We start from the raw sequence: 12,889 nt of genomic DNA on the forward strand, positions 1-12,889 counted from the left end.
AGATGTTCAATATCATTAGTCATTAGGAAAATGTAAAAATTGAAAAAATGAAATATTAACAATTGTTTTTGAGATTGTGGATCAATTAGAGCCCTCATGCATTGCTGGTAGGAGTGCAAAATGTTGCAGCCACTGTGGAACAGGTTGTCATTTCCTTGAAAAAGTTATACATAGAATTAGCACATGACCCAGCAATTCCAGTCTTTGATATATACTCAAAAGAAATAAAAACACATCCATACAAAAAAAACTTAAACAACCCAAATATCCGTCAACATTTGAATGGATAAATAAAATACAATATAGGCATATAATGAAATATTATTCTGCTATAAAAAGGAAGAAATACTGTACATGAGACAACGTGAATGAACCTTGAAAACATTATGCTAAGTGAAAGAAGCCAGACATGGAAGGTCACATATTGCATGATTCTGTTTATACAGAAGGGAAAAATTGGGGAGTGACTATTTAATGGGTAAGGGGTCTCCTTCAGAGTTAATGAAAATATTTTGGAACTAGATAGAAGAGATGGTTTCACAACATTGTGAATGTGCTGTATGTCACTGTATGTACACTTTAAAATGGCTAATTTTTATGTTATATTACTTTGTTCTAAAAACATAGTCTTATTTGAAAAAAAATTATATAAGTATATTCTCTAAGCTAGTTGGCCTTCACATTTTTTATATCGCATACCCCTCTGAGCATTTAATGATGCTAATGGATCTGATCCTAGGCAAATGCATACAACCAGCAAAAATGTACATATCTTATCTCTCTCCCAACCACACACACATGCACCTCATTTTGAATATAATTGCAGGGGATTCAGAGGTTTCTCTAGTTAAGAATCCTGGAACCCAAGGAGTAAGTGCTCTCCTTTTAACAGAGCTCACCTGCTATTTGTTTCTTCCTTTCTCTATTTCACTCCCAAGTAGCTTCTTCTCCATCTCCTCTTTTTTCTCTACCTATAGCTTCTGCTTCTTCATGATGTCAATCTGCTCATGTGTCAGACTTTCTCAGGTTCTTAGGGTACAGATCTTTTCATAAGGGTACAGACTCCACTATCTTCTAAACACATGCAACCTTGCATATCATTTCAGGTGGTCCACAGACTCCCTCAGTTGAGAACACCTGGTCTGGGTCAATCGGTACTGTTAGACTTTTCACAGACACTGAAACAAACATGACTCAGAGGGCCCAAGGCTGGGGATGGACTGAGCGGCAGCAACCCTGCAGCGTGGCTAGGCTCCTCCTAGGTGCCCTGTAGGTGAAGATACTGAAGCTGAGAAATCCCTCAAGCTGCACCTCCTAGGTCAAGTGGTAGGCAGCAGACAGGTCAGAGAACCTTCCCTAGGCACTGTGAAGAAGGGCATCAAAGCCCATCACTTCTCTGATAATGGTGAGGATAGAGTCAGGGGACAGGGCATAAATGTCACCTTGATCATCTCTCCATGTGTGTTCTTGAGTGAGCAAGAGTCAGGTGCCTGAATGCAAAGGATGAGAGGCTCTGGAAGGTGAGAAGCGGACTGGAAATTGCATATTCCTCCCCTCTTGAAAGAAAATCAGACCACATCTGCATCCCTCAGATCCTTTGCTGCCTTTGCCCAACAGCTAAATCTCTGAATGAAAATAACCATGGGCCAAATTTTCAAGACCGATACTGTGTCAGCCATCTTATTCCAGAAAGTCTACTTAACACTCAGTGATTGTTTGGGTACAATAAATACATGCATTGTTAGTAGAACATGACAGAACTACTTATTTATGAAAATTTAAAAAAATATTTTGTGTGTTCCTAATTGAATCCATTTTTCCATATAGTAAATATTAATGCAGTGAACTTAATTTTGGAATCTTGTTGGGGGCTTTTCTATCATAAACACATCCTTTGCCCCAAATGAAAATAGCTCTATTTAATTTTTTGCTTATAAGAATAACCCATGCTGAGGGGAGTAAATTAAGTAAAACTGAAAAAAAAATATTTAGAAACAAAATCTCCATTTCAACTATCTGCTTCCCTGCCTGACAATCCACCGTGTATCTATTATAGAAGGTCTGGAGGAGAAGAGAAATGAGCATCAGTGGTTGAGTGGAGAAGTAGATTGAGGGGGTAGGTGCTTTGAGATCAAAGGAGAGAAAGAAAAAATTCCTGAGAGATGTACCAATTGCTAGTTGCCCTAGGAGATGTAGCCCTTTCCAGATAAGATAGAACAAACACATACCATAGGGAGAAGGGGCCACATTTGACCTTTGGGATTAGCAAAGACAGGGAAAAAAAAAAAAAAAAGGCGGTGAGAGGAGGGGACTTCAGCGCCCCGAGGCGGGAGCCAGCTAATGAGGGGAAGAAGTGGGCTGGCTCCTGACGCACTTTCTGCTGGTGGGAGGGGAACTAGGGACCCGAGCCCACTGGTGACGTTTCTTTCACGTGATCAGAAGCCGACGTGTGCAGAAGTCCCTCTCCTCCAGGTACCAGCTCCCTATTTTTGTGTAGAGCTTGCAGACTGAGGGACAGAGCGGCAACTGCCCTAAAGCCCTGCAGGTAGGTACAAGCTGGAGGAGAAGAGGGAGGGCGCTGGCATAGGGGTGGTAATTGATAGAGGCTACAAGGGATCCGGTATACTTTCCAGATGCCACCCCCTCCCACCCCCTCCCACCCCCATTCATTCTGGCGCAGGAAATTGTATGAGTGTTGGAGGACAGGTCTGGGTACCATCTCTTATTTCCCTGGGTAAGTGTGGGCTTATGGCAGAAAGAAATGGGAGGAGTTATCTCTCAGGAATGGCCACAAACCCACGGGCACCTGCGAACCCCTGGGGTGGGGGATGGGGTGGCAGAGGGCAAAGACCCGAGCGGGGCCAGGATTGTATTCTCTCTACACCTTCCTTCCCCAATGTCCATTTGTTTGGTTCAAGAAACGGCGGGCTTGGCGGGAGGAGATGGAGAGGGACCAGGGGTTGAGAATGGGACCCGTTGGGATCTCCTAAGAGGTAGGCTATCCAGCTATGTCTGGTGGAGAGGGCCGGGAGAGGGGGATGGCCTTAGTGAGGATATGGCCTGATCTCTGCAGGGCAGCGGGAGAGGGCACAGCCTGTGAACCCGTTGTGGGGAGGGCCTGCGCTCTCTGGATCTCTTCACCTTCCGTCCATTTTGGAGCCGGAAATGGTGGGCTGCAAGTGGGGGGGAGAGGGGGAGGAGGTGCTGCAAAGGAAGGGGACAGAGGTTCAGTCTGAAGACCAGCTCCCTTTTGCGGAGGAGTGTCTTCTAAACTGGGGAGGACTGAGAGGAGATACCATAAGCCAAAATTTTTACTGAATTTGGAAATAATTTGTCTCTTGCATTGTAGGAAAACGTGGTATTTCTGTGTATGTGGAGAGGCAAGGGGTGTCATGAATGCTCTGGACATTTCTGCTCTGCCCCGGTGACTCTGTCCTCACCGTTATCAGAGAAGTGATGGGCTTTGTTCTATCTGGACACCCGGGAGTGGGAAGCTTGGGAGGCAGATAACGGAGTACAGAAGGATCTGGTTTCTGAACATCACTGTCCTGAACCTCCCTCATTTTTATGCAAGAACAAGTGAGACAGGAATTTGGGAGGAGGATTCAGAAACATAGAAACCTTTTGAAAGTAAACTTTCTCTGCCATTGCTCAGTGGTAGAAAAATGGAGACTGTTAGGGAGGGGTTATAGAAGGAGGATCAGAGAAGCAAGGGAAAGGACAAGGGGTTGGCAGTATTTGGGGAAGTTTTGACAACCATAGTGTGACAAGGATCAGTCTCCCAGTTGCCAGTCATTCACTCCTCAACCCTTCATTCACCCTGCCTCCTGTCTCTCCACAGGTCTTCAGGTCTGTGGTTGTAGGCACCAACCCAGACAAGAGAAGAAAAGACCTGCAGGACCAGTGCAGGTCAGTGGGCAAAAGTAACTATCCCAGGACCCCTGGGAGTAAGGGGGACTTAAGCTTGACCAGAAGCTGAGGAGGCCACTATCTGCCAGCCCTCCTCCAAGCCACCCTACTGCAGTCTCAGAGATTGCAGTCTCAGTCCTCTGTCAGGACTCTAAGGGAAGAAACATGGTGCTTTATGGCTGGTGAGGACCTAGGGGAGAACAAGGAAGTGAGAGACAAATGAGAGACAAGAAGCATGACATCTGTGCAGCCCCTTGAAGATATTAGAGTAGCCCTGAAATCTGAGAAGTGGCCATTATTCTATTGGGTCTGCAGTTCTAGAAGACTTAAAACTGCAGGCAAGGGAAAAACAAAACCAGCCAGGATTCCTGCAGGTCAGTGTAAGTTGGGATGACCTAGTTAAAATTGTCACTGGCATAGCTAATACCAGAGCAAAGTTCAGGGACAAAACTGCTCTTACACACTTCGTGGCACACCTCAGTTAAATGCAGAAAGAAGCACTTGTGGAAGTTTGTGTAAGGCTGTATCACATAAACATGTGTGAAGTGCTAAAGAAAGAAAAAAAAAATGTCTGGGTAGGAGGGCATCTGTCATTTGGGATAGGGAGAGCAAAACCCTAAATCATAAAAGGCAATTATTTTCAAGCATTGTTTTCCCCAATCTGAGTCCTCCTTTTTGTCTCCTAGGACAGGCAAAGAAGAGAGAATCACAACATGGAAAAGATCTACGAAGAAAACAAAGGACAGCCAGAAAACGAAGGAACTCTAGAAAATGAGGGAAAGCCAGAAGATGAAGTTGATACAGAAAATGAAGGAAAATCAGATGAAGAAGAAAAGCTGGAAGTGGAGGAGAAGCCAGGGCATGAGGGAAAGCTCCAGAATGAGGGGCAGCCAGATGACGAAGGGCAACCAGAAGATGAGGGAAAGGAAGAAAATCAGGGCAAGTCCAAAGATGAGGGAAAACCACACGGTGAGGGCAAGCCAGAATCCCTGGCAAAGTCTGAGGGTGAGCCTCGGGCTGCAGAAAAGCGCCCAGCTGAAGATTATGTGCCCAGGAAAGCAAAAAGAAAAACGGACAGGGGGACAGATGATTCCCCCAAGGACTATCAGGAGGACTTACAGGAAAGGCACTTGGGCAGTGAGGAGATGATGAGAGAATGTGGAGATATGTCAAGGGCTCAGGAAGAGCTAAGAAAAAAACAGAAAATGGGTGGTTTTCACTGGATGCAAAGAGATGTTCAGGATCCGTTTGCCCCAAGGGGGCAGCGGGGTGTCAGGGGAGTGAGGGGCGGAGGTAGGGGCCAGAAGGACTTAGAAGATGTTCCATATCTTTAATGCCTTTGGCCTTTAATTCTGATCTCTCTTATGGGAATATTGCCGACCTTGCTTTCCCTGGCAGGCAGTTGCCGGGCTATGTGCTTTAACCTTATGCTGATCTGTTGCTTTAGGTGTCACTCTCCGTTACCAGCAGCCTTTTGACCCAACTGCAGCACTCTGTCTTTCAGTACGGGACTTTCACCCATGTGCATGGAAGAGAGATATTCATGATACATTGCAAAATATTAATAAAAAAAGTTTTCAGAACTACATGTATGGTATCAGCTCATTTTTGAAAAAAAATGCAGTTACAAAAATACATCCATGAGTAGGGAAAACTATGAAATTGAGTAAGTCCAAAGGGAAATAGTGGTTTTCTCTGTGTGGTGGCAATGGAAGAGATTATCTTCTCTTGTCTGTTTTTTTCCTTAAAAAAATAGATGACTTTTGTCATAAAATAAATAATAAATATTTTAAAAATGAGAAAATACATACCATGCAATCAAAATTACTGTTCAGTAACTTTATGAGGGCAGGGAGACACTTAAAATTCCTGTTGTCAGGATGTGAAGTGATGAATAAAACTTATATTACCTCTGGCACTCGAGACTGGAGGAATCAACCTGACAGTGATTACAGATCCATTGCTGAAACAGTCTTACCATCTGTGAAATGGGGATAAAACTTCTCTTCCAGGGCTAATGGAGAAGATCAGATGAGGTAATGAGTTTGAGCAGTACTGTGCTGACTCCTACCCTCTGCTCTGCACTAGCAGAACCAGTACTCTGTCAGATGTTGGGGGCAGGGCTGAAGGAAGTCTCTCTTGTGTCCAGGAATAAGTCCTGGAAGCTATTAGGTGGGTGCCACTTTATATTGGGGAATACTATGTCTGATGTCCACTGTGCATCTTATGGGTTCTGCATCCCGCTAAGGGACCCATGGCTGCTGGTGAGCTAGAATCCTCAAGGTAACAAAACTCTTGATTTCCCTAGAGTCTCCGCTGAGTTGATTCCCCTCTACATTCCATGCTGAACTGTGGAGATGATGCCTCTTCTCATGTTAGACTGTAGTTTTATTAATCCTGACATGAGATGTGGAAAAATGCTTTGTAGAACCTTAGGTAATATATTTTTCAGACATTATAATTACCCCATTAGACTTGCTGTTTTCAAAGTAGAGAATTTATCTCATTGATTTCGGTCCCCACAATATATAACAGAAGTTTCCAAAACACAACATATTAATTACCAAGTCAGAAGGTCTCAAATCTTGATCCAGTTCTGTCCTTGATTGAATATGCAGCTCTGAGCACATCCATTCATTCTTTGGAAACCAAGGCTTGCCACTCCAAAAGGAACACAACAGGAGATGGCTTATAGGACAATTCATTGCTCATGATTTCAACATTGCATATGGTAGTGTTTCTCCAAGTTTGCTAGCTGCCCGAAGATCACCTGAATTAAAATCACCTGGCTACCTTGTCAAAAATTCAGAATCCCTGTTCCCACCTCAGACCCAATACATCAGAATCTCTTTTGACTTGTCCTCGCAATGTCTGTGTGTGTGTCCTTTGTTTTTAGTTCATTTTTATTTTTATCAAATAGGATACCTGTAAAAAAATGTAAAATCCAATAGTGCAAAATAATTTATTATTAAAAATTTCAGTCTGTCTTGCCATTCCACATTCTCATTCTCCAGAGTCAACTACCATAAATATTTTTGGTTTCTTCTAGTATTTACTTCCATATTTCTGAACAATATGCTTATGTTGCTATTTCTTTTTTTAAAAACAGCTTGATTGAAATGTAACTCATATACAACAAAACTCACCCTTTTAAAGATTTTTTATTTATTTGACAAAGAGAGAGAGACAGTGACAGAGGGAACACAAGCAGAGGGAGTAGGAGAAGAAGAAGCAGGCTTCCTACAGAGCAGGGAACCTGACAAGGGCTTGATACCAGGATTCTGAGATCATGACCTGAGCTGAAGGCAGACGCTCAATGACTGAGCCACCCAGGTGCCCCCAAACTCACCCTTTTAAAGTATACAATTTAGTAGTTTTTTAAGTATGACAGAGCTCTGAAACCATCATCATTATATAGTTCTAGGATATTTTCATCACCCTAAAAAGAAACCTCACACTCAGTAGCATATAATGGTGTTCTCATTTTCTTCCCCCTCCACCCCCGGGCACCTAACAAACACCGATCTACTTTGCCTCTACAGATTTGTGTATTCTAGACATTTCATATGTATATATATATATGGAATCATACAATATACAACCTTTCGGTAGCATAAAGTTTTCAAGGCTCATCCACATTGCAGTATATATCAGTACTAAAATTTCCTGTACATATTTTCTTCCCTTTTAAAATAAACTTTATTGAGAAGACAAAGTATAATATTTACAAGTACAAAATGATGCTTCTGCCTTAGTTTATTATGTAGATAACCTTAGTACATGGTAATGATTATGTCCAAAGTTGCTTTAACTTCATCTATATACTTTGAATCCTTTTATGAAGAGATACTCTAAATTTAATGTACATGTTTTTGTATGTTTTAAAGTAAGCACAGGTGTGTAGTATTTGACACACTATTCATTTCTGCTGGAAGAAGCAAATGTATTTGTAAATTGTTTTTTTAAATTAAAACTTTTTCCAGTTTTATTGAAATATAATTTACATATATTACTATATAAGTTTAAAGGGTACAGCATATGGGTTGATATATGTAACATATACATTGTACAATAAAATATATGTATAGTAAAACACTTATTACAATAAATATAGTTAATACCCATCATCGCATATAGATACAATAAAAATAAAAGGCAAAAAAAATTCTCCTTGTGATGAGAACTATCAGAATTTACTCTCTTAACTTTGATATATATTGTACAGCAGTGTCAACTTTTTGCATTTATTTATTTTTTTAAAGATTTTTTTTATTTATTTCACAGACAGAGATCACAGGTAGGCAGAGTGGCTGGCAGAGAGAGCGGGAAAAGCAGGCTCGGCGCCGAACAGAGAGCCCAATGTAGGGCTCGATCCCAGGACCCTAGGATCATGACCTGAGCCAAAGCAGAGGCTTTAACCCACTGAGCCACCCAGGCGCCCCAAATTTTTGGATTTAAATATGTGTTTTATTTCCATCAGTATATACCTAGAGGTGGAAATGCTGTCATAAGTTAACTTCATGTTTAACTTTTTTAAAAAAAATTATTTATTTTTTTAATTTATTTTCAGTGTTCCAGAATTCATTGTTTATGCACCAGACCCAGTGCTCCATGCAGTACGATGTTCAACTTTTTGAAGAACTGCCATACTGTTTTCCAAAGCCACTGTGGCATTTGAGAATCCCATCCACAGTGTACAAGTGTTCCAACTTCCCACATCCTTGCTAACACTTGTTACAGTCTATATTTTTAAATTTATTTTTTATTTATTTTCAGCATAACAGTATTCATTATTTTTGCACCACATCCAGTGCTCCATGCAATCTGTGCCCTCTATAATACCCTTCACCTGGTACCCCGACCTCCCACCCACCGCCCCTTCAAAACCCTCAGATTGATTTTCAGGGTCCATAGTCTCTCATGGTTCACTTCCCCTTCCAATTTCCCCCAACTCCCTTCTCCTCTCTGTCTCGCCATGTCCTCCATGCTATTTGTTATGCTCCACAAATAAGTGAAACCATATGATAATTAACTCTCTCTGCTTGACTTATTTCACTCAGCATAATCTCTTCCAGTCCTGTCCATGGTGCTACAAAAGTTGGGTATTCATCCTTTCTGATGAAGGCATAATACATGTATATGTACCACATCTTCCTTATCCATTCATCTGTTGAAGGGCATCTTGGTTCTTTCCACAGTTTGGCGACCGTGGCCATTGCTGCTATAAACATTGGGGTACAGATGGCCCTTCTTTTCACGACATCTGTATCTTTGCAATAAATACCCAGTAGTGCAACGGCAGGGTCATAGGGAAGTTCTATTTTTAATTTCTTGAGGAATCTCCACATTGTTCTCCAAAGAGGCTGCACCAACTTGCATTCCCACCAACAGTGGAAGAGGGTTCCCCTTTCTCCACATCCCCTCCAACACATGTTGTTTCCTGTCTTGCTAATTTTGGCCATTCTAACTGGTGTAAGGTGATATCTCAATGTGGTTTTAATTTGAATCTCCCTGATGGCTAGTGATGATGAACATTTTTTCATGTGTCTGATAGCCATTTGTGTGTCTTCATTGGAGAAGTGTCTGTTCATATCTTCTGCCCATTTTTTTTATATGATTGTCTGTGTTGTGTGTGTTGAGTTTGAGGAGTTCTTTATAGATCCTGGATATCAACCTTTTGTCTGTACTGTCATTTGTAAATATCTTCTCCCATTCCGTGGATTGCCTCTTTGTTTTGTTGACTGTTTCCTTTGCCATGCAGAAGCTTTTGATTTTGATGAAGTCCAAAAAGTTTATTTTTGCTTTTGGTTCCTTTGCCTTTGGAAACATATCTTGAAAGAAGTTGCTGTGGCTGATATCGAAGAGATTACTGCCTAAGTTCTCCTCTTGGATTCTGATGGATTCCTGTCTCACGTTGAGGTCTTTTATCCATTTTGAGTTTTTCTTTGTGTACGGTCTAAGAGAATGGTTGAGTTTCATTCTTCTACATATAGCTGTCCAGTTTTCCCAGCAGCATTTATTGAAGACACTGTCTTTTTCCCACTGTATATTTTTTCCTGTTTTGTCGAAGATTATTTGACCATAGAGTTTAGGGTCCATATCTGGGCTCTCTACTCTGTTCCACTGGTCTATGTGTCTGTTTTTATGCCAGTACCATGCTGTCTTGGTGATCACAGCTTTGTAGTAAAGCTTGAAATCAGGTAACGTGATGCCCCCAGTTTTATTTTTGTTTTTCAACATTTCCTTAGTGATTCGGGGTCTCTTCTGATTCCATACAAATTTTTGGATTATTTGCCCCAGCTCTTTGAAGAATACCGGTGGAATTTTGATCAGAATGGCAATAAAAGTATAGATTGCTCTAGGCTGTATAGACATTTTAACAATGTTTATTCTTCTGATCCAAGAGCACGGAATGGTCTTCCATCTTTTTGTGTCTTCTTCAATTTCTTTCATGAGTGTTCTGTAGTTCCTCGAGTACAGATCCTTTACCTCTTTGGTTAGGTTTATTCCCAGGTATCTTATGGTTCTTGGTGCTATAGGAAATGGAATCGATTCTCTAATTTCCCTTTCTGTATTTTCATTATTAGTGTATAAGAAAGCGACTGATTTCTGTACATTGAATTTGTATCCTGCCACGTTGCTGAATTGTTGTATGAGTTCTAGTTGTTTGGGGGTAGAGTCTTTTCGGTTTTCCATATAAAGAATCATGTCATCTGCAAAGAGAGAGTTTGACTTCTTCATTACCAATTTGGAAACCTTTTATTTCTCTTTGTTGTCTGATTGCTGTTGCTAGGACTTCTAATACTATGTTGAACAAGAGTGGTGAGAGGGGGCATCCTTGTCGTGTTCCTGATCTCAACGGGAAGGCTGCAAGTTTTTTCCCATTGAGGATATTTGCTGTGGGTCTTTCATAGATTTGATGAAGTTCAGGAATGTTCCCTCTATCCCTAGACTTTGAAGTGTTTTAATCAGGAACTGATGCTGGATTTTGTCAAATGCTTTTTCTGCATCAATTGAGAGGACAATGTGGTTCTTCACTCTTCTCTTATTAATTTGTTCTATCACATTGATTAATTTGCGAATGTTGAACCATCCTTGTAGCTCAGGAATGAATCCCACCTGGTCAAGGCGGATAATTAAAAATTCTTAAAATTAAAAATGTGCTGTTGGATTCTGTTTGCTAGGATCTTGTTGAGAATCTTAATATCCATATTCATCGGTGATATTGGTCTGAAATTATCCTTTTTGGTAGGGTCTCTGCCTGGTTTGGGGATCAAGGTAATGCTGGCTTCATAGAAAGAGTCTGGAAGTTTTCCTTCTGCTTGAATTTTTTGAAACAGCTTCAGGAAAATAGGTGTTATTTCTTCTTTGAAAGTTTGGTAGAATTCCCCAGGGAATCCTTCAGGTCCTGGGCTCTTGTTTTTTGAGAGGTTTTTTGATCACTGCTTCAATCTCATTACTAGATATTGGTCTATTCAGGTTGTCAATTTCTTCCTGGCTCAATTTTGGGAGTTTATAGTATTCCAGGAATGCATCCATTTCATCTAGGTTGCATAGCTTATTGGCATATAACTGTTGATAATAACTTCTGATGATTGTTTCTACTTTCTTGGTGTTAGTTGTGATCTCTCCCTTTTCATTCATAACTTTATGAATTTGAGCTTTCTCTCTTTTCTTTTGGATTAGTGTGGCCAATGGTTTATCGATCTTATTGATTCTTTCAAAAAGCCAGCTTCTAGTTTCATTGATACTTTCTACTGTATCTCTGGTTTCTACCTCATTAATCTCAGCTCTAATCTTGATGATTTCCCTTCTTATGTGTGGAGTTGGTTTGATTTGTTGTTGATTCTCCAGTTCTTTAAGGTGTAGAGACAGCTGGTGTGTTCTGGATTGTTCAATTTTTTTGAGGGAGGCTTGGATGGTTATGTATTTCCCCCTTACGACCGCCTTTGCTGTATCCCATAGGTTTTGGACCGAAGTGTCTTCATTCTCATTGGTTTCCATGAATTGTTTAAGTTCTTCTTTGATCTCCTGGGTGATCCAAGCATTCTTAAGCAAGGTGGTCTTTAGCTTCCAGGTGTTTGAGTTCCTTCTGAACTTTTCCTTGTGATTGAGCTCCAGTTTCAAAGCATTGTGATATGAGAATGTGCAGGGAATAATCTCAGTCTTTTGTATCAGTTGAGTCCTGATTTGTGACCCAGTATGTGGTCTATTCTGGAGAAGGTTCCATGTGCACTTGAGAAGAATGAGTATTCTGTTGTTTTAGGGTGGAATGTTCTGTATATATCTATGAGGTCCATCTGGTCCAATGTGTCATTCAATGCTCTTGTTTCTTTATTGATTTTCTGCTTCAATGATCTGTCTATTTCTGAGAGAGGCATGTTAAGATCTCCTACAATTAGTGTATTCATATCAATATGACTCTTTATCTTGAGTAACAGTTTTCTTATGTAATTGGTTGCTCCCATATTGGGGGCATAGATATTTATAATTGTTAGATCATCTTGGTGGAGAGTTCCTTTAAGAATGATGTAGTGTCCTTCTGTGTCTCTGACTACAGTCTTTAGTTTAAAATCTAATTTATCTGATATGAGAATCGCTACCCCGGCCTTCTTTTGAGGCCCATTGGCATAAAAGATGCTTCTCCATCCCTTCACTTTCAGTCTGGGTGTATCCTTAGGTTCAAAATGGGTCTCTTGTAGGGAACATATGGATGGGTCCTGTCGTTTTATCCAATCTGCAACCCTAAGCCGTTTTATGGGCGCATTTAGGCCATTCACATTGAGAGTGATTATTGATAGATACATTTTTATTGACATCGTGTAACCTTTGAAGTCTTTTTTCTGTAGATTGTCTCTATATTTCTGTTCAATACTATTCTTAGGCTTTTTCCTCTTTTATAGAACCCCCCTTAATATTTCCTGCAGTATCGGCTTGGTGGTTGCTGAGTCTTTTAAGCCTTGCCTTTCTTGGAAACTAT

General features: G+C 40.9%; 1 protein-coding gene across 2 annotated transcripts; it reads left to right on the forward strand.

Annotated features, from left to right (window-relative positions):
• Positions 1-2,381: 2,381 nt before the first annotated feature.
• Positions 2,382-5,495, forward strand: TCEAL5 (transcription elongation factor A like 5). Of its 2 annotated transcripts, none has more exons than XM_013050613.2 (3): positions 2,382-2,472; positions 3,842-3,909; positions 4,596-5,495. In XM_013050613.2, the coding sequence occupies exon 3, from the start codon at positions 4,623-4,625 to the stop codon at positions 5,241-5,243; it is 621 nt and encodes a 206-aa protein (XP_012906067.1). In that variant the 5' UTR covers positions 2,382-2,472; positions 3,842-3,909; positions 4,596-4,622; the 3' UTR covers positions 5,244-5,495. The 2 variants fall into 2 exon arrangements, with proteins under 2 accessions (XP_012906067.1, XP_004781816.1); XM_004781759.3 differs by having other exon boundaries at positions 2,390-2,545.
• Positions 5,496-12,889: the final 7,394 nt, after the last annotated feature.

The sequence above is a fragment of the Mustela putorius genome, unplaced genomic scaffold (assembly GCF_011764305.1).
Source record: "Mustela putorius furo isolate JIRA1106 unplaced genomic scaffold, ASM1176430v1.1 tig00003901_pilon_pilon_pilon, whole genome shotgun sequence".
Taxonomy (NCBI): domain Eukaryota; kingdom Metazoa; phylum Chordata; class Mammalia; order Carnivora; family Mustelidae; genus Mustela; species Mustela putorius.

Excerpts from the sequence above, each read along its gene's own strand:
- TCEAL5 (XM_013050613.2), top strand. The coding sequence starts at position 4,623 with ATGGAAAAGATCTACGAAGAAAACAAAGGACAGCCAGAAAACGAAGGA.